The 22,391-nt window shown below is 37.6% G+C and overlaps 1 protein-coding gene across 7 annotated transcripts in view; it reads right to left on the reverse strand.

Moving 5' to 3' along the window:
• The window catches only part of HDAC9 (histone deacetylase 9), a 452,666-nt gene that overhangs the window by 106,917 nt on the left and 323,358 nt on the right, over window positions 1–22,391 (reverse strand). For all 7 annotated transcript variants that reach the window (XM_079302270.1, XM_079302269.1, XM_079302266.1 and 4 more), the window contains 2 exons: window positions 19,097–19,146; window positions 4,768–4,875 (listed from right to left, as the gene is read on the reverse strand). In XM_079302270.1, coding sequence (XP_079158396.1) covers window positions 4,768–4,875; window positions 19,097–19,146 — 158 coding nt within the window. The remainder of the gene's footprint in view (window positions 1–4,767; window positions 4,876–19,096; window positions 19,147–22,391) is intronic.

Raw genomic sequence — 22,391 nt, forward strand, 5'->3', positions numbered from 1 at the left:
TTTTCAACAGTTACATGGTCTGCTCTGGCAGTAAGTTATCTATGATGATAGAAAGTCATCTCCCATTGGGAGAATGACTCTCATCTCCTCTTCGGTAACTTCTCCCAAAAGAAACTTTTTGTAGGTATACTCTTTTTAAATTATATTTTTCACCTATATAATTTTTATTCCTAACAGTCAATTTAAAGATACTGAGGGACAGCCAGAGAAACGTACAAGTTGTTATTAGAAAATAAATTAAGACACATTTAATGTTCACAAAACATCACACAACAAAACAATTATTACAAGAACAAATGATGTTTTGGAGGCCATTATTCATCGAAGTATCATTATTGAAAAATTATCATAGTAACCTAACTGTACTGACCTCCAGCTTTTAAAATGTGATACTAACAATTTCATAAACCCCTAATATATGGCAACAAAACAAGTGGCACCACCAACATGAATAATTTGGTTAACAAAATGAAAATATCAGCAACTTTAACTCTTTCATGAAAAATAAAAACAATTTGACAAGCTAAATCCTAAAGATAAGATTATTTGCAAGTTCTAGCAGTTACAAATGAAATCTGAAACTCAAAAACCACAGATGCAGAAACTCCTCTTGTTTTTCTCCAAGACTTGTCTAATGTGGGGTTGTCCAACCTCTGTACTTGTCCAGTTGGGCCCAGGAGGGTCGTGCCTGCTGTGTAGGAAGATGCAGAGGCAAGGGGAGAGTCTCCTGGTGCATAAGTGAAGCAGCACAAAAGCAGAGAGGGGAGGTGAACTGAGCTGAGCAGGCAATGAATGCAAGGGAAGCATTGGGTGGGACAATAAATGACAAGGGAGGCAGGACAGCACCTTACAGTGCCACATCCCGTGGCAATGAATGAGAGCAACGAGATCCTTAGTAAACACTTCCAGTAAAGAGACGTTCTCTCTCTGCTTATTTTTGGGCCCTAATTATGAAGACAAGGTCATTAAGTAGAGGCTGGAGACAATGATTTCCAGGCTCATGAGCTACACTGCATGCAAGAAATCATAGGCTGGGCACTACCTCTGTTCCTTCCAAAAGCACTGGGAAATGTATCATAAGACTTCTCTTATCTGATAAAATTATTTATTGGATATAGCTGGGGCGGAATTCTATTCACATACTCTCTTCTTCTAAAAATCTGTAGTCAGGCAGCAGACTCTTGGAAGCTTTCTACATAAATCTGTTCAGGAAATGAGAAATTACCAAACATAGACAGAGAGGAGAGGTGTGACTCTGATTCCACATAACATAGATACCTCATTGTGCATCAGCAGCTTTCCTAATAAACAGCTCAAAAAAAGGTAACCCTCATGCAATAATTAGGCTCATCTCCTACTGTAATGTTGCCAAGAACACATTCATCAGACACATAAATAAATTAATGAAAAAAAAAGGAAAAGCATAGCATTTGACTCAGTGTAACATTTATAGTACTATATATTTCAGTGGTGTGATTCTTTATTCTCTATTAAATACTGCCTGAAGAGTGTATCAAATGGATATTAATGACTGCTCATTATATCACTAAGCACACCCACACAATGCTTAATTTTAACAATTGTATATAATTAAATAAAAAACATCCACATTAAGACTCCACAGAGAAGCGACAATTTGTCCTAGTTTAAAAAAAAAAAAACCAACAACAAAATAAACAACAAAAAGACCCCCAATAATCCCCCACCAGAAAAACCCCACCCCACCACTGTTAATTACTACTGTGGCTATTGTTTTATATCCCTAGTACTGCCATACTGATGTTTTTTCCAGTGATCAAGGAGATCAAAGAAATCTGATGTCTCACAAGGGGTTTAAACTACAGCAAATAGAATTCCTCTTAATTCCTTGTCAGTTTTTGAACAGTGTCCAAATCAGATGAACAACATCTTGCTGTTCTCAATGAGACTTATGTGCAATGGGACTGATAGTTTCAGGAAATTCAGAATAAAGAAAATAATTTTTTGCCTTGTATATGAGTTTGACTCATGCCCAGCTCTGTAATGACTCCCCCAATTGTTCTGCAGACTTTCATGGTTTATTTTGTAGTCTCATCTCTTTTTTTAGTGCTGTGTACCTATACCTCCAACTTACTACTAGCACTTTGTGCCATAGCAAGCAATATCAGTAGAGACCACGGAGTAAGGGTTGACATTGAAATGTTCTGTCCTTCCTGAAATGAACTTTATATGTCAGATCCAGGCCCATACAGGGCACTTGATGTTGGTTTCCACACTCTAGCCCGGCACTGTTGCAAAAAATTTAAATTCAATTTAAATTTATTGAATTGACACCAAACTGACAGTACATCATCTGACAGCAATCCACAGTGGTAAACATCCAAGGAACTGATGTGGTGTTCTACTTCTCTACTGCACTCATCTTGCTGTTAACATGTTGTAGAGCTGGTATGGCTTGCATGCAATTCTTGGAAGCTTTTTTGTTATCCAAAAATTCAAAGGCTATACCAGATCATTCTAAATTCTCATCAGAGCTTAATCCTCCCACTCAGTGCTCACAGTACAGGCCCCAAATGATTCCTTCACGTGCATATTTGCTCAACAAATGCCCATGAAAGTGGCCAATTTAATCTTCTTCCCCTTGGATATTCAGTAGTACACTACAAAGTTGGTATTTTCCCTAACAGAAACAACTAATCAACTTCTTTTTTTACAGATAAAATGGCAGGAAGATGGAAAAGGAATATGTAAGGCATGAAGGCATAAAGGTAGACTGGAACATAGAAACAGTGCAAAACCCTCCCTAGTGCAATTTACAATATGAAAGTATTGACAGCAATTTGCTAGCAAATCCTGGGCTTGAATGGATACAGTGACAAAACAAACACAGGGTGACAGTGCGAAAATAGTTAATGTCAGGACTGTTGCATTTACAGAACTTCTGCTAACATGCTTTCCTACTGCAGTCAGGCATTAATAACCTTTCCATAACCTTAAATGAAAAATACCACAGGCAGATTGATAGTTCATACAGATGCCATAGTGGCATGTAAATCACTGGCCTTCAAGCTGGAAGTCTAGGAGCACGTTAGATAAACACCTATCAGGAATGGCAGGAATATGCACAATTCTCTTTCACAGTAAATTCCTTCCATTTCTGTTTTTCTGTTGATTTGGTTTAAACCAACTACTGGGCATATCTATTGAAGAATTGCCTTTCCTATGTCTCAATTTGCAAGTTGCATGACACTGATTTAATTCTCTGCATTATAGAAAAAGATTGTATTTAGGATCAACAATAATGTTACATTAAACTACGAACTAGTTCTAAATATAAAATACCTAGTACTAAATATAAACCATTTGTTTGCAGACTCCTGCAACAGCAGTAGCAAGAGAAATCTCACAATGGCTGATGACTCTTTTCAGCTGCCTATCACACACTTAAATAAGCAAGAGAATTCACACTGTGTGAGACACAAATGTACAGAGGTAAGTGGTAAAGGTTCTGCAGTGGATCCCACTCATGTCAAGTGCACACAGGACATATGTCACTACTCTTACCAAAACTTGCTTTTAAGCTGCCTTAGACACTGGTGTGTGTCTTACAGCTGCTAAAGATAAGAACTAGATAAAACATCCTACTTCACTTTGATTACTCCTGTGTGGAAGTGTGAGTTACATATCTAACTATGCCCAAAATATCTTTAAGGACATGAAGAACCCATCAGAAAGGATACACAACAGTATCTCATATAATGGACCCTGTCCTTGATCTGAGCTTTCAAAATTTGTACATTTTGTGTGGTGCCTAATGATTTTAGTATCTGAACATGAAAGTTTAGTAAGTGCATTTCATTGTGCCAGAGCACTGTATTTCACCTGACTATGCTCTCATTTATACACTGATATATTCTGTATCTATCTACCTTTCTATGTAAATATATTCCACGCATCCCCAAATAAGTAGCTAACATATTTTGACTGAAATAAGAGAAGTATACAGGACGAAAAGTCTCCATTTCAAACAGAATTTGTGATTTTAAAAATCATCATGCAGTGTTAATTTTAAAATATTTATTTCCATCTTGATTCTGGAAAAAGGACTGAATCCATTAGTATGTGGACTGGAAAGTGAATAAACAGTTTCATTAAGGAGACATGTTAGCTCCAACGATGTTTATTGGGGCAAGCCTGCACTCCGGCTGCATATGGTGTACCTTTAAATAGGGCCGTTAAAATACCAAATAAAATGTCAAAGTCTGTCAGGTCCGGAGCTTTTATAAATTGTTTAGACTGGGGATAATTTGTGTTTCGTACATCGCGCCGGGCAGATCCGGCGGCGCGGAGGCAGGAGCGGGCACGGGCGGGCTGGCAGCCGGGCACCGCCGGCCCCTCTCGCTGGGTGGCAGCTGGCACTGAACAACGGCGTTTAGAAAAAAAAAATAAAATCAAAACGTGACTTCAAAGGGAGTGCCGCAGCCAGTGGCCGGAGATGTGCGCTAACTTCTCCTCGGCGCGGGCATTGCCCCGATCGCTGCCGCTCCCGCATTGCCGCACCCCGGCGGCTCTGTCCCGGCTGTGCCCCGCCCGCAGCCCCGAGCCCCCCGCACTGCCGCACCCCGGCGGCTCTGTCCCGGCTGTGCCCCGCCCGCAGCCCCGAGCCCCCCGCACTGCCGCACCCCGGCGGCTCTGTCCCGGCTGTGCCCCGCCCGCAGCCCCGAGCCCCCCGCGCCGCCGCCGGCCCGCCCGGCGCTCCCTCCCACCCACGGCGCGGCCCGACCTCACCTGCAGCTCCCGGGAGGCCACGCGGGCCGCCAGCTCGATGACACAGCCCACCGCCATGCGTGCCGCCCCGGCCGAGTGCAGCTCGTTCCAAACGGTGTCACTGTCCACCTGAGCAAACAGCCGGCCCCGGAGGAAGGCGGCCGAGAGGGGAGAGCAGAGGAGAGGGAGAGCATGAGAGAAAACAAACCCGTGAGGGAGGGCTGGCAGCGTGACAGCCCGTGTACAATAACATCAGTCTTCCGTGCTGGCCAGCTGAAAGGCCTTCTGGACATGGCTTTGCTTATGCTTTTTCTCTGCACGGGCTTCTCCAATGGAAACACATTCCTGTCATGCCTCGCTGCCATTCCCTGTTTAGATTTCTCATTACAAACAGTGTTACATCGGCCGGGCCGGGCCTGCTCGCCAGACGCTCCTCAGGCCGGCTGGAGAGGTGACGGGGACCTGCCAGCGCCGGGACCATCGGGAATGGCCATTGGGAATGGCCATTGGGAATGGCCAGCGGGAATGGCCAGCGGGAATGGCCAGTGGGAATGGCCAGCAGGAATGGAACAGCCACCGCTGCCCCAGCACCAGAGCTCATCAATGGCACATCAGTTCTGTGGTCCTTTTCTTAAGAACAAAACAGAATAGTAGCCCCTCTTTTTCCCTTCCAGGCGGTTGTTTCTAAGTAACTTGTTTCTAAGTGCCTGAAATTGGAACAATTAATTGTTTTGAGTAATTTCAGCAGTCACTCTCGCCATAGAGAGAAAATGGAATTTACACAAAGCAAGATCCTTGCTGTATATCCAGTTTGGATGTAGTAATAAGTTTTGGCTGAAAGGCTTTATTTTGTAACAAATGAATGGATTTTAAAACAGAGAAAGTTATCTTCTGCACCTTCTATATGAGAAAGTGGGACATGTTAAACATCACATTATAAAGAATAAAGGTGGCTAAGCAGCACTGCTCTACAGCTTCAATCAGTATACTAAAACTTTACTTTTGAAATCTGTTTTTAATAATTATTTATTTACAGAAACATACCAAAACATGTAGGTGAAACGTTGTATATTTCTCTCTATATAAAATGTATTATGTAAAGCAGACAAGATGGTGTTAAATAGTCTGAAAAAGTTATCCAAAAAGGCAGCCAGACTTCCTCAATGCTCCATGGGAAGTGCATTTAATTGTAGCATACCGTACAAATTTATCATGAAAAGAAAAAAGTTTAGAAATAGACAAAATACTGTGGCAGATGCTATTTGGATGACTTCCAAGCACACTGAGACATGCTTTCAGTTTGAACCAGAAGCTTCTGTTCCTAATTCCTTAAAAAAGAAAAAAAAAAAAAAAAAAAAAAAAAAAAAAAAGAAAAAAAAAAGGGAAAGAAAGAAATCAAGTAATTGAAAATGGATGGAACTGCTACTTGACTCTGGAAGTTCTGAGGAATTTCTTTGATTAGTCATTTGAAACAGAAAGAAGCTTGATCTAAGCTTGATCTTCTCTACACCTGTCAAATGTCTTTGCCATTACTGTTACAATAATATTATATTTCAAGCTACTAAAATGATCTTACTTTTCAGTATCCTGGACCTGATTTTTCTATCATTTTGATCGGTTTTGTGTGCATGCAGCAGAACTAATGAAAATAGTTTGTATTTGCAGTGGACTTGAATAAGAAAACTGGCTTTTGATTGAGAAGTTTAGAGTAACAGTAGTGACAGCACACTGTAACTCATAATGTTGTATAAACACAATTCGGCATCATCAGCTTGATATAGAATGATTTATTATGGTTGTTTGGTAGATTGGTAGCTTGAGATTGAAAGAAAGAAAAGTAGGCTTTGGAAAGATGCACACTGATCAATAGATAACAAGAAATAAGAAAGAAACCGTAGTAAACAAATAATGATGTAAGTAACATTAGGCAGACTTTTGATTTATCTCTCTATTGCATTAAAGGAGCTGTGAATCAAATTTCATTTTTAAAGCTAATCGGGAGATAAATAAGTAGAGGTCATTGGTTAAATCAATTTAATCAAACCATAATAAAGTTTGAAAAATACTGTGCAGTATTTAAATCAAGAAGTATCAGCAAGAGGGCTGGGAGGGAGTACTTTCTTACCATTTTTATGGCTAGAAAATTAAGGTTAACATGAAGGAGTGGCTGATGAAAATGATTCAATGGCAGCTGCTCTGTACACCAGGGCATGAGCAGGAGCAACCTGCATCCTCAAAGGAACTATGATTCATTTCCAGGAAGGCTGATTAAGTTAAAATTGTAACCACAGCTTGAGAGTACCCACCCTTAAGACAGTTGTCTGCTCTGACACATGAGACTGCAGGCTCTCCTTCTGCTGAGTGCTGAGCATTGGCCAAGGTACAGCATTTATCATTTTCTGCTTTCAGCTGAGTGTGAGGAGACTGAACTGGGACAGTAAGACCAAGTATCTTCCACTGAATAATTTCCCTCAGACCACTTGAATGACTGCTACCTTAATTTACCTGGACTGGTAGAAAAAATGGGCAATCAGGAAACAGAACAGTGTTTCCTGAGAAATTTTTCAAAAATGACCACCTAAATGAACAGAGGAAATTCAGGATATTTTAGCTAATCTCTTGGGCATGGTACATGTAATGAGTGGTAAAGTCTTAAAACTAGGGGTAGCTTACTGAAACTGCCTACTTTAGTGCACAGTTACTATAATACAAGAAAAGTAACATAAATATAGTATTACAAACTTAGGTGCCAAAATACTATTTATTATTCTTGCAAAATTAAGACTGAATTTCTGAGGAGCATCTCATGAACAACCTGGAAGAACTTGCATCATACAGCCAAGGCTTTAGCTGTAACAACTGGAAAATCACTCTATTTTATATCTCTAATAATTCTGTGCATTCCCTTAAATGTTTCAGGTGTTTGAACAGAGATTTTCTTTTAGTGTTACTCAGTGTTTACTTTGTAAATTGCTGTTGAAATACAGTGTTATAAATGGCAAACCCATTAAAATTACAGCTACTAGTTGGTCCAGTCATTAGGCTTTATATGAAATGAACCTCTAAAATCCTACTGATGTGCTTTTCTATATTCCTCTGAGATGAAATAAACTTTATACAAGTAAAGGGAATAGGATTAGACACTGTGGTTTCTGGTTCTGTTGCATGTATATATCTCATATATCTGCCAGCCTATCTGTGTGCTGACTATGCATGAATTTGTGACAGAAGTGATGCTTTCTGAATCACAGGCTATGACGAAGTCAGATGGAATTTTTTAAGAGGTTATTTTTGTTCAAGTGCTTTAGAGCAGCCAAAGAATTCAGTAAAAAACATGTCTGTATCAGGACTGTTTTTCTGACAATGTTAAACTAAATTTACAGAAAATACAGATTTCTAGCTGAATTCTAACCCAAAATCTTAACCTTTTTTCTTTTCTGTTTATTTACATTTAATATTTAAATATTACTTCTGTTTTGGAGTCCTTTAAAATTGTCAGGATAAAAGAATGTTCTTAATTGAACCAAATGAAAAAAAAAAACCGTTATAAAACATCAAAACGTCAGTATTGAACTATGAGCATACTACATATTTTGTTATCAAAAATCCTATCACTGCTACAGTTCTTCAAAGAAGAATTGTGCATGGTAGAGTGCCAAGAGCCAGAGACCATGAGCCCTGTCTGAACACTGACTTTCTAACACACATATGGATTTACTTCACTCCTAGTTTCCTGAATGAGCACTGTAGGTTGCAGGCTTTTTCAAGCACATCTACTATAGCTCAATCATTGGCATGTGTAGCAAAGCTAATACTCTGCAAAGCTACAGATGATAGAAATTAAGCTACCTGTCCCTGAAGTGGATGTGGAGGCATTAAAGAGGAAGGGAATGACTTAAGTGAAAAGAAATGTAGGTAACTTCTCCTGACTGAATGAATTAATATTTCAAGCTCTGTGTCTAGAAATTCTCTGCTTTGCACTACAAAAAAACTTGATATGAATGCTTCCTGTAAGAAATATCTATGTGATAATGCCACTTTTGCAATGAAGACTTTAAACAAACTCAAAACAAGGTAAGAAAGAAGCCTTACAGCAGAGATATTTCAACAGACAGAAAGCTTGTACTATAACCCCTTTTGGGCTGGAAAATCTCATTTTAAAGAAGACTGACTGTAAAGTTTGAAAGTTACCAGCTCCTTATGCTGTGCTTAGGTTGTGGCATATGTGAAAATAGTGAAGAAAGATATACCTGATGGAGAGATTCCTTACTTCAAGATCCTTCTGAAATTACTGCAGTTGACAAAACTGGAAATGTTCCTTGTCTTGCTCTTTAAATTTATCTGGAACCTACCTCAGATGGGCATAAAAGGGAGTGTGATTAATAATGTTAAAGCATTTCTAAGATAATAATTGCTTTTTGTTTTACCTGTCCTTCCCAGCTATAATGTCTCTTCACTCCTCATCTTCTATTTCAGTCCTCTTTTTTCCAGAAATCTCCTGGGATCTACCAAGTGGTCATTGTAACACAGCTCTGCTAACCAGAGATGCTGCTCACAATCTGATTCATCTTTTGAGGTTTTTACATCCTGCATGATGTATTCATCTGTGCAAGTTATTTATCTTTCCTAAATTGCTGTAAACTCTGAAGTTGCCTTGAACATATCCCCACTGATCACGATATGACAATATAAAAGAGAGACCAAGCTACTGCTTTGGGATGAATTCAAAGTGTCCTAGAACTTTCTCTCCCCACTCCTTCTCCCACCCACAAACACACAGCTTGTGATTTAATGCAAATTCATTTTCTGCAGTGGAATTCTGATTTTACGCTGGAGAGGAATTAAAAATACACTGAATTTCTCATCCTGCTCTGGATTCTCTGCACAATTGTTGCCATCATTAAAATCAAAACCAGTCTTCTTAGAGATACCACACAGCACCACAAGAGATACTAATTTTCTGACAACAGGTCAAAAATACAATTTATCATCTAGTTGTTCATGGAAATTTTGACCTGTGATGCTGCTTGGATAGCAGTCATTGCATTCTATGGTCCAATTTTCTGGACAACAAGAAGTTCTTTACTGTAGTTTGAAAGGATTTTTGTCCTTTTTTTAAAGAGTAGAGATTGGGCTCTAGAGTTTGTGGATGGGAGTTAGTTAAATATGCATTTCAAATGGATACATTTCAACACCAATCTAGAAAAACAACTATGTTAAAAAATTCTGTCCTTTGATGTAACTGGTTCAAATACTGACAAGTACATGAAATCTGGTCAGCTCACAATAGTGTAGCTATGTGCAATAAACAAACTGATTAAGAATCAGTGACAAATAATACTGGGAAGTACTGACCTCCTCAGTGATACTGAAATTTAATAAAACTTAGATATTTCAGAGTGAATTCCTGTGTTTTAGATTTATAAGTATTCACACTTTTTCACTTATGCCAGAGCAAACATGTTTCCATCGCTGGATTTTTTTAGTATACCGGTGTGAAAACAGAAATTAAATATTTTTCTGAAGTGCTTCAGTCTCTAAAAATCGTGTGTCATTTCAGTAGCACTTCCAGCAAGGAGTCTGTCATTGTTAGAGACAGTTGGTGCCAGCTAACACTACTGCATAAGTCTGTAATATTTTGCTCCTGACCATGAGCAGTGCAGCTTGCCAGGTGTCACGCTCATAGCTCTCACCTCCCACTCTTACAGATGTCCTGGTGATCATTCATCACCTCTGTGATTTCCACTAGGAAGCAAAAGGTCTTCAACGTGCTTCTCAGCTGCTGTTTCATCTCACCATGACTAAAGAAGCGAAGGTGTGCACATCATCTCCAAGGAACAACTCCTAATGAATGGCCTGTCAGCCGTGTCACTCGTTAAGGAACAAAGGAGAAAAGCTTTGCATGGCTGACGTCTTCTCCATAAATTCCAGATACAGGAAGTGTGTAAAAGTGTACTACTTTAGGAAAAATAACTACAGTGCGCTTCCTTTATTTTTACTGCTATTGCAGTAAAGTATCAAAGATTTTTTTCTGTCAAAGGCCTTTCCAGCTGTTTTGATCTAAAATGCCTACCATAAAGAATAACCAGAATATCAGCTTTGCATATTTTCTTGCCTACCAGTGTGATTTAGAAATAATTTGTGAAGGGCATGTGATCTTTAGGCTCCAGCAGGATGAATAGTTCAAAGGACCATCACAAATCATTGCTTAAACAAAAACCATGGAATTCCCTTAGTCTTGCATTGACTTCTGTATTTGAATAATTCCAGTAGAATTCATCAATAATAATAATTATGGAAGAGGACTTCTAAAAATAGTTTTAAAAGCTATTCATTCTGATTCCAAATGCCTCTTTCCAGGCCTTCTGCAAGAACAAGGAATGTGGGCAATGCACGAACCAATTGTATGTAGAATACTTAACATCTTTCAAGTTTTACCTGCCCGTAGTGAAGTAACATGAAAAGTCAATCAAAGCCAATTTTCAGAAAATATTCAGTAAAAAATCAAAATTTTAATTAATTATTGAATGCCTAGCAGAGTTACTGATGCTGGTAGTCATCCCTTGATTTAAATGCAGCATCCCCTCCATAAAAACAAAATTCATCTTAAATTTTGCAAAAAAATTAAATATGTGAGAGCTGTATTGTAAAAGAAATAGCTTTGTATTCAAAATGAGAAGCAGAAAAAAATCAGGCTAAGTCAAGATGAAGCCTGAATACAATAATATCTCAAAAAGAAATAGTTTTATTTGGTTTCTCTCTTAAGCTGACTTTTATGACAGACATCCAGAATCTCAATGTAATGCAAAGTATACATTAGACACCATAAAGGATCTCAAAACCTTAGTGGAACAGTGATGTGTGGACCATTGGTAGGGAGAGTGGAGGGAGGATAGCATGGATTAGATGTGGATTAGAACTTGTTTTTAGAAAAAACTCATAAATAAAACACTTAGGCCCAGATTCAAGTCTCAGATATGTGGCATATATCACCAGATGCTTGTAAAAAATGTTACTGTGCTTTCAGCCCTTGCCCTAAGTACTCTATTAATTTAACTTGACATTTGTTTTAGTATTTAATGGGTAAGTGTGTGAAAATGCTTGTGCAACTGCCTTCTTATGTTTGATGTTGCAGTTTCCAGGAGTTTGTAGACAAGGAGATACAAGAGCAATGTATAGATGGTTATGCATACATGCATACAATTACAGAAAATGCAACTTCTTTGTGCAATATTCAAGCCTTATTTTTGAAAAGTTTCATCATTTACTGCTGCATGCACACACTTTTATTAAAACATAACATTTCAGCTTTCTGCCTGGATGTAGAATATCTTTGTGTTAGAGGCCACCATGGGACTACACTAGAATCTGGTGTTTATTCAGATAAATAAATTTTTTCTTCAGAAAGCTCTTCTGTCCATCTGGGGGTTAAGTTCTGTCAATGAGCATGTGATACGTTTTTATAGTGCAAATGTGTGTGTTCTTCTTTAATTACAGAATTACTGTCAAATCCATCTGAGTGTATGGGATTAAGTCTGGGAAGAGTGAATAGTAGTAGTAGATTTTTATATTTATAAAATGTATATATATTTTTATAAATGCATATTTATATATCTATATCTGTATCTGTATCTGTATCTACCTATCTATCTATATCTAATTTCCTATTCTGGGAAATAAGAAGCTTCTTTGCATAATGTTTGCCTTTGGCAACACAATAGTTTTTAGAAAATGCAGAAAATTAGGTAAGACCTTTAAAAGATATGGCTTTATGGTAGTTCATTAAATTCCCAATAATTTTCTGTGTTCCATACACTGCATCTTTGCCTAAAAATTTAATCTGGTTGAGTAGCAAGGGAAAATGGTCCTTTGTTAAAAAGAGGAAAAAAATTATCCAAGGGACCAAATTGTGTATTTGATGACTTGTCAGATTACCACATCTGAGCTTTTTATCCTTGCCTGCTGCAAGTAAAAGCAATCTGGGACTATTCTAGAACATTTTATTGTGCCTTCAGCAATGCCAAGGAGCTATGTCTCTCAGATAAACAGTTTCACCTCTCACCAAAACATCAAGCTCTGTGGTAGATGGCACAGGGCCACCTCAGTGTCATGAAAGAACAAGAGTGGGACAAAATATCTGCCCTGTAATGTGAATAAATATTTTGTGGCCATGGTGTTGATATGTTAAATGTGCTCCCTCCCTGCCCAGGATGCACTTCCCAGAACCAGAGATGGAGTCTGTGTACCTCAGTAAAGGAAGGCTGGCTGTTTCCTGCTGTGGTGGGATCATTGAGATTCACTTGGGGTTTTTTCTAAAATCAATGTTCCTAAAATCTGAAACTTAGTTGTTTCAAGTCTCTGTCAAAAAAAGAAATCAAGCACTTCCAGTTAATCCTTCTGATCTTAGGTAGAATGGCTCCTGCTCTAGTGATCTGCTTGGCTTTCTAATGCCAGTGCATAAAGCTGGACAAGGGAATCTTCAGAGAGCTGTTGTTCTGGACTGCAACTTAATTACATGTGCAGATTTTATCTAAATTCACTATTTTTTCTGTAGACAAACTTCCAGCTCTGGCTCTGATTCCATCCCCAGCAGCCTGTAATTGCCTTGAGGTGGTACCAGGGTGGCCTTATTGATCACACATTTTGTTGAACTCTGCAGAAAATACCACAGTCAACACCATGTAATTGTGATTCCTAAATAGTCTGCAAAATCTGTCAGTTAAAATATAATGTGCCTTCTGTTTTGATTAAATCTTGGTATTTCTTTAGAGGTGGTGTAGCTGGCAATCTCAGGAGGTAAACAAGTCCTTCATTCCTAGGAGCCTTCTGCAGTGTGCTCCAAAAGCAGATTTCAGTAGGTTTATGAGTCAAGTAACTAATTTAAAGTATTAGGTTAATGCATTGGCAGCATAGTATATTAATGATTTCACAACAGAAGACTTAATATTGAGTAGATGAGTTTCTAGGAATTACAGATTGCTTTTCCATAACTAGGGACAGACATACCTTTTGTTGAGATGACAATACCTCTTGTGGTATAGCCTGGAGTATAGGGGAGAGGCACAAGTTAATTCTAACATCTGTATGGAGGTGATGATTCATTTGAGAGCCCAAACAATAGGCAGTCTAATTTCAGTACAGACACATTAGTGTGCAGGTATAGGGGGAGACACCTAAGCAGCCTGGAACCTAAGCTTGCTACAAGAAGGCAATTCCACTGCCAATATTTTCTTGATTTTTACACTGTTGTACCATGGTAATGCAACCAGTTTGGTACCATTAGCTCTTACAGAAATCAGAGGAGTGAAGAGTCATAATATGTAAAAGCTGAAAATTTCTTCCTGGGAATTGACTGAGGAGATCAAGAGAAGAATGAGAAGCAGCAGAAACTAATTTATTTCCTGGATGACTTACTAAACTTGTGTACTAGTAAAATCTTGCCTTTCTTATTGCTTTTCTTCCTGTGTGGTCAGGACAAAAAGTAGCACTGTCAGCTGCCACAACAAGGAATGGCAGGAAGGAATTTAGCATTCAGAAAATACGAATGTTTTGTAAGTTTGGTAAATATGTTGATATTTTATAGCTGTAAACTTCCTCCCTTGGTAATTAAAGGCCAAATTGTCTTCTGATATGAAAGATCCAAATTACACTTCAGTTTTCGAAACGACCAGCTTGTCCCAGCAGAAGAAATCATCTCTGTTTTAGTTCTGTCACAGCAAAATTAGAAGAAATGTAGTGGACATTCCATAATATGTACAAGCTATTCTTATGCATTCAGATAGTTTGATATTAGCCCAAGAGCTATTCTGTTCAGCTCACTAAACATTGATTCTTCTGAAGTCTTATTTTTTTCAGGGTAGTGCTCTCCCCCAGCTCCTCCTCTTGCAATTTAACGTTCTGACTTTACACATTACAGGTTTGGGGCAGTGTCTTTGGTGGAGAGGGTGGGGGGAGAGCAGGGGGGATTGGATAACTGCCCAATTTCATATGATAAAAGTGAAATTCTCTTCTGTCTGCAGGACAATCCCCAGGGAACAACGTATGAAACCCAAACTTAAATAAAATCATATCCTGTTTGCAAACATCATATTCCCTTTGCTTCTCAGTAATCTGGACCCATAAACCCCAGCACAGCTTGAGAGCCCATTCCTCATCTAAACAAATGCCATAAGCCCCTTTATACTTTTACAACCATGTCAGAAAATAATATTGACTGCCAATAGTGATGTGATGGGAGTTGCCTCCTCTGAGCCATAAAAGAAGCAGTCTGTTATCAATTTCTCTAAATGCATCAAGGGAATTATGGGTCGGTTCAGTTCCAAGTTATAAATGACAATTCAAAAGCCGCAGAAGTGTTTGAAGCTGGGAGCCGATGATGACATTATCATAAAAGCCTGCTCTTCTTTACTTTTGTGGGGTTTTTTGCCTATCAACTAGACAAAAAAATATGGCTGAGAAATGACTTCAAGATTTCTTCACACAGCAGCAGGTCAAACAGGCAAGAAAACAATCACTATTTTTAGTGACAGACTGAGACAAGGAGATGAAACTTATTCCCATTAAAAGTAGATTTCTGCTTCTCTTATTGTCATTTTCACAGCACAACAGGAGAGGAATTGCAATAGATGGATGCATTGGTCAAATGATCAGTTATAGCCCCAGTGGCTGTTTACAGATGAAAAATTGTGGAAAATTGTGTCTGACAATCCACAGAACCTAAATGTAATTTGTGATTATTCTCCCCGTTTGGCCACTTCACCTGCAATCTACCCACCTCTCCTGGAAAACTTTTCACATTCCAAACCTCTGACCATCTGCAAGAAACCGTCTCTTTTTATTAAAACTGCTGGCCATAGAGCTGCTAGTCTCTTTCCAACATAAAGAATTTCATCCCCCTGGTATTAGAATTCTTTAACAACAGTTGGTTCTGGAACAAGGTTAACTTGAAAAAAAAAAAACAACCCATAAAAAGCATTATTGCAGGAGGGAGATACCATACTTCAGTGGATTTTATACTACTGACCCTGGATAGTCCTCTGATAAAATATTAACCATCATTGAAAGAAAACCTGTTATGGGCAAATTTAGGATGATAATTTTTTTCTCTCTTTGTGAGATCTGTTTAATTTACCTGTACAGATGAAACCGATTTCTGCTCTTAGATAAGAAAGATAATTACTTTACGTAGTTCCTTAAAAAACAAAAACAATTACTTGGTTTCTTCTGAGAGTGTAACATGTACTAAGCCAATGACTCTTAACATAATCAATTCATAGCACTACTTAAAAATAATTCATATGGATGAAAAGTGTTTAAGAAATTAATGAATGTAAGTTTTACATGCATATTTTCATTGCTACAAAAGATTTAGTGGAGTGATGAAAAAGGATCAGAAAATACTAATTATGGATGCAGACTGCTTTTTGTTTGCTTTTCAAAATTCTTGATACAAACTTTCTTTCACTGTAAGTAATGTCCAAAGAAGAGGATCCCTGATGTTGACTGCAGTTTTAGAACAGAGATCAGAATATCAGTAATAGAGTGGAATTCAGAATTACAGAGGTTACTTGGACTTTTGTTTGTGGACAATGTAAGTCCATCAAGTGATGTCTTCAGTGTTTAGGATGTCCTAGCTTCCATTCCTTGGTCCAAGAGCAGTTTTCATTCCGCTCAGTGATTCTTTCACATCAAATTTATAAGAATTTTGTGGAACAGGGCCTCAGAACTAGGACTTGGTAGTATTTATAATTATATATAATAGGTAGATCATAGCCTTAGGTAGATGGGGTCTATCCTACTTATGGATAAAGCCTTGCTTTTCAAGTTCTCTTTCCAACAGTGGCACCACTTCAGTGCATGGTGTGAGGGTCCCCAGCCAGAAATAATATTTGATCTCTTGTGTGGTAGCAGCACCCACTAAGAAAGAGGGTCTGATATTAAATCCAACCTGGGAGTGGGCAGAACTGAGCCTAGGTTTTCTGTCCCCTGTATGAGTTGTCAGACTAATAATGTATTTAATTAAAGAGCTGCATAATAATAGCAAGGTCCCGATGTGGTAGAAAACAATAGGATCAAAGAGCTCTGAAAAGCCTCTTTCAAAAGACAGTCATTAAGTCTCCTGCAATAATAGAATTTTTTTTCCTTAACACTGTTATATTCTGTAGCAAACAAGTTATGATACAAGCAAGGAGGAAAAATAAAACAAACATAAAAAAGATAAAATTCTTCAATTTCTCTCTAAAATCTTTGCATAAACTACGTTTCCTGCTTTACATTGATTACTTCTTTCTACCATTCATTTAAGTTGAAAGCTACTAAGTAGCAATATTTCCTGTTCCTTTCCACTATCATTTCTGAAAGTAAGCCTAACAATTGCTTTCCACATAGTTTGAAGCAGCTCCCTTTCCCAGAGCTCATCTTAACCAATCGACAGCTAAATATCGCTGAAAGAAAGCTCCTAATCTGATTATTTACCTTGAAAAAGGTCATAACCCATTCCTTTAAAAGAGCCTCCCAGAAAGCCTGACAGTAATCATGTATAGAAAGGCAGACCAAGTGGAAAATAAATAAATAAAAGATCCATTTCTACAACGTGCTCTTTAATCCAATTTCCATGAATTTAAATAAGAAATAAATGAAACAGACTGACTGGGGGAAAAAAAGTGTAGATTAATTTAAATGCTTTTAAAAATTAAGTTGTACTGAGCAATTCTGACTTGTGTTAGCTTTAGAATGGAACATATCATTAGTAGAAGGATTTCAAAGCACATCTCTGGTCATGATTTTTTTTAATATCACAATAATCTGTTTCGTGGAAAAAACTTACCCTTTAATTTTCAAAGAATGCTGTAGACCATTTTACTATCCAAGGCCTTCAAATAGATTTTTTTCAAGAACTTTTACATAATCTCCTTTTTACTTAGAAGCCTGAACTGATCCTTTCTCAACTTTATTATGTTTTTAATTTTCTCTGCATCAGCAGTGTGAAAAATTACCTTTTTTACTTACCAGTGTGTTCATATATGTGTGCATGTGTGCATACAGTTGTTTACAGAGATGCATGTGCACACACATGTCTACATGTCAATGTGTAATGCTACCACATACAGAAATGATGCCCAAGTTTCCAAATTGGCAAGTTGCTAGTCACCAACTTCCACATTTTAGGCAGGGTTTTCAGCAAGCTAAGCTCAAGTGGGAGGAGCTGGAATGATTACAACTTCCTGATTCTTTTTCTCAACTCATAGTACAGAAATCAAAAAAAATTACGAAATACTGTAGGTTAAAACACATTTTTTGGGTTTTTTTTTGTTTGTTTGGTTGGGGTTTTTTGTTTGTTTGGTTGGTTTTGTGTGTGTGTGTGTGTGTTAAAGCCTTACAAAATGAGTATTTCTTTTGTCATATAAACATATTATTACGGTATGGAATTTGTCCTTTGTGAAGAACAAAACTGTAAAGTTGCAATGAAAGTTGACCTCCAAAGCCTTTATGTCTGCTCAGACTTTTCAGAGAAGATATTCAGAGGATTCACTGAGAAACAGTGAAAGCGAAGCAAAGTATTCATCAACCACCCAGCCCACTGATATCTAGAATATTATCATTTCACTTTGGCATTGATGACTTCAGTAAATAATGGATCCAGATGGACCAAAAGCGTGAAATACTCTTGTGTGAAAAACTCATTTATGTGAAAAACTATTTCTCCTTGGCTTATCTTCACTACAATTGAATAGGAGCATGATACCAATATCAGTAGAAATTCTACATGGTTTTCAACAATTTAGCTTTACTCTTTTATTTACAACATATTTCTTTCTGCAGATTTTTGGGTTTTGTGTCCTAATATGAGCTTGTCTTTCTGGATGAATCCATTTCAAAACAGGGCATAAAAATGCTCACATAATTTATTACTTTAATACTGAAATTATTGGCAAGCAGTTAGTGAGCCCTTTTCATGCTAAATGTTAGCTTTGGCAACTTTTTTGTCTTTTAGAGAAGTGTGGAGCCACATTTGCTTTTCAATAGTACACGAAACAGTTTCTCCAAAGCTCATTGTGCTATAAGAATTGTTCCCATGTTACCTTCCTCAAGAAAATAGCTCAAGTAAAAACCCAAAGTGGGATAACTAGAAATGGGTACATTTGCTCAAAATCTCTTCCCCATTGTTCTGTGTGCCTCTTGTAATGCGCTGTCTTCCGTGTCTTTGAAAACACAGTGTGATAATGGCACATGTTTGATCTCTGCATTTATCAGCTTCTGAAGACTTTGAACTGATAGTGCTGAAGAATTAACCAGAGAACACACATGTTGTGTGCTGCCCCTTTTGTGGAAAAAACAAACATCTACTTACCCCAAGTCCCCCACAAGGCAACAAGGAAAAGAGTTTTTGAGACACGTTTCCTATATATTAAAGAAAAAAAGAAACAGTGAGTATTGTTTGTCAAAAAAGACATTTAAGTACTGGAACATTATTTCCTTACTCTTTACAGTAATTCCGATTCCAGTGTTATTTTCACTATGAAAATGACAGATAATAGTACAAAAAATGTTCATAATACTTAGAAATCAAATCAGCCATGGGACATTTAAGGTACTGTTATGCAACAGTGGCAAATCTTATGACTGGTAAGTGGCATATAAGTGGCAAAGGAATATAATGATCAAAATTCCAGAGAAAATCACTCTGAACTAAGGTGACTAATCATCCTGATATCTGTAGCTGATAAGCAGCTTGGCTAAGCTACTCATCTCAGCTTCTTCTCCAGCCAGGGGAGTGAAACAGGCACCTCCATCCAGCCTACATGACTGATGGGATGAATTATGCTTAAGAGGTACCTGTTTCTTTTCACTGACAACAGAGGGAACCTCATTAAGTTTACAGAAAACTGACAACTAATTTCTTATTTTTGCTTCAAGGGAGATCTCTTTTGAAAATTGCAGCCTAAGTCTTTCTATCTATGTAAAAATGCTGCTTTCTTCATTTACTTTGCATCAATGATTGTATTAATATTTTGAAAACATAACTTGAAATACTGGTTTTTTCAGTATTATTCAGTAAATTATACTAAAGGGAACAAAAACTTAATGGGCTTTACAGTCTAATTTTTAGCTAATCTACTCTATGTAGTAACTAATATGATAGAGTTTACCTTAATATTTATACTCACATTTTATTATTTTTTTTCTTGTACTACTAAACTCCCTGTTTATCTTGATAATGACAGTATGAAAACTGGTAGGATCTCAGCATTTGATGCAGTTCCTACCCCAGTGTGTAATCTGATCCTAAGGCAGCTGTGGAAGGGAACATAAGCTTTTCCCCTGCCCTATCTCAAAATTGGCTTTGTAACTTTGCCATCTGGAGGAAACATTAGATAGTGAATTATTTGAGTTACCTAGAGGAGTCACCCATTGTTATGGAAGGGGTGAATGCTGCAGTTACTCATGTTTAGCAGGTGCCAGTGAAATGCATAAAGACAACTATAAGCCATCATCTTTGAAGTAGGAGAGACCAGACTGCAAGGTCTGGGATGAGGAAAGTGCTTTACACTTTGAGTAAAATCCAAGATGCATTTTTATCCGACTAGAGGCCTTTGATCAGTTTGCACAGTGTGCGAGAGGAGCCAAACAAAACCTCCTGTGGAGCTACCAGGGGAAATGCAGGTGCAGCAGCTATGCAGAGTATTCTCATACTGTGAGTCCTAATGGCCCCAGACATGCAAGGAAATGTTGGCTGCAGGAGATTGTCAGAGTAGAGGTGCAAGTTGGAGTTTCCAGATTTCTTGCTAAGCAGGACCAGGGACCAATTTTTCATTTTTTACAATGGGAAAGATGAAAAAGTGTCAAGCAGATAAGTAAAAAAATTAGTGCTGTTAAAGTGCCAGGGGACATTAATGGAAACATAAGATGTAATTTGAGATAAAAGAAGTAATTTTTAACTTATGGAATGGCTAGACATTTTTTTCTTAAATTCCATGGCAGAGTTGGGACATAAGAGACAACAGATGAATTCTCATTTATCTCCCTGCAGCCAATTACATTGTGCATGGAAAACACTATTAAAAACAGTAAACACAAAGTAAAAACAGAAAAGCAGATGGTGAGGAAGGACACTAAAATCAATCAGAAGATAGTACTAAAACTGGGGAAAACAAAGGCATAAGCCTATTCAGTGTATCAAGAAGTTTGCTGGAATACTCGCTTCTTATTGCATGATGCCTTTAAAAATAGTAGTTGTCAAACTCTGAAAAACAAGAAAAACATTGAAATTTCATGAAAAGAACAGTGGGGAAATGTTGGACTAAGAGAAAGTCAGACCATCACTTAGCTAGCCTCACAGAAAATGAAAGCTCACAACAGTCTGCCATAAATGAACATCAATAGCAAAAAGCTACTGTGAAAATGAATTGGAGTAAGAATTTCCAATGATGTTTGAAGTTGATGTCCCAGAAAATATTGGGATGCTTCAAGAAAGACAGAAAGCAAAGTCTAAATAGTCAAATATTTTTGACTTAGTACTAGGGCAGAGTTTGTAGTCACCAGCACTTTAGATTCAGTACAAGTGTTTACTGATAGAAATGTTCCAAGATTTATATTCTAGAATATCAATGCACAAAGGCAGTAGAAGCTAGTTTGTCAAATTAGGTGCTGAGGTTGCCATCAGTGACTGAGGTCAGGCCCCTAAAGAAGTCAAAGAAGCTGCTTAGGAGATTGATGACTGAGGACTGAGAGTCTGATAAACTGAGGAAAAATGATGAGCAGAAACTCACTTTCAAAAAAAAAGGAAACCAAACACAAATTAAAAGTGTGCTCACTTTTTAACCTGATTATTCTCAGTATTATTCCTCAAGAATTCCATTTCAGCTAAAGGTTTATTTCTTCATTAATTTAAAATTTCTGATGCATCTTTTAGTGTTGACAATGTATTTCTCATTTTACAAACTTTTAATAACAGGAAACTTGATTTAGAGTGACAGTTTCTTTATGATGGTTGGAATGAGAAAAAGGAAACAAATTTGTAAGAAATTTTCTGTTCTGCCCTTGAATTTATATGAAGAGATTTGTAAGGTTGTATGCTGGTACTTGAAACCATAAAGTGATGTGACACACTCTTCAAATTAGTTTCCTTTGTGTCAAGACAATGGTAATGCAATATAACATTTAACACACAGTAAAGTGCATCAGTCCAAAGCTTAACTACACAATAGTGTAGAACTTGAGGTGTCCATTTGGGATAGCTGCATTTGTAGACCCTGATGCAGGGAAGATAAAGCCAAGAGTTCAAGAAAGTTAATACTTGTAAACCATTAAGAACAGATGAAATCTCATCAATTTCAGTAGTTTCTAGTCATGTAATTTAGCAGTCTTCCAGAACAAGTTTTTTTTCTTGAACAGGGAAACTGAGATAAGCATTTAGTGACAAGTAGCACATTACTAGCTCTAACAATACTTAAGTTTAATTCCTTCAGGTGTTTCTTTTCTGTTTGAAAGGTACACAAGTTGCTTGTGAGTGAAAAAAAAAAAAAAAATTAGACAAAGCAGATGCACTCTTTCAACAAGGACCAGGAAACACAAACATTTTCTAGAGAATAAGTGGTGAACAAATCTCTATATTTTTGGATGGGTAAAGAAGCAAAGAAAAAAGG

This window comes from Erithacus rubecula, assembly GCF_903797595.1.
Source record: "Erithacus rubecula genome assembly, chromosome: 3".
Taxonomy (NCBI): domain Eukaryota; kingdom Metazoa; phylum Chordata; class Aves; order Passeriformes; family Muscicapidae; genus Erithacus; species Erithacus rubecula.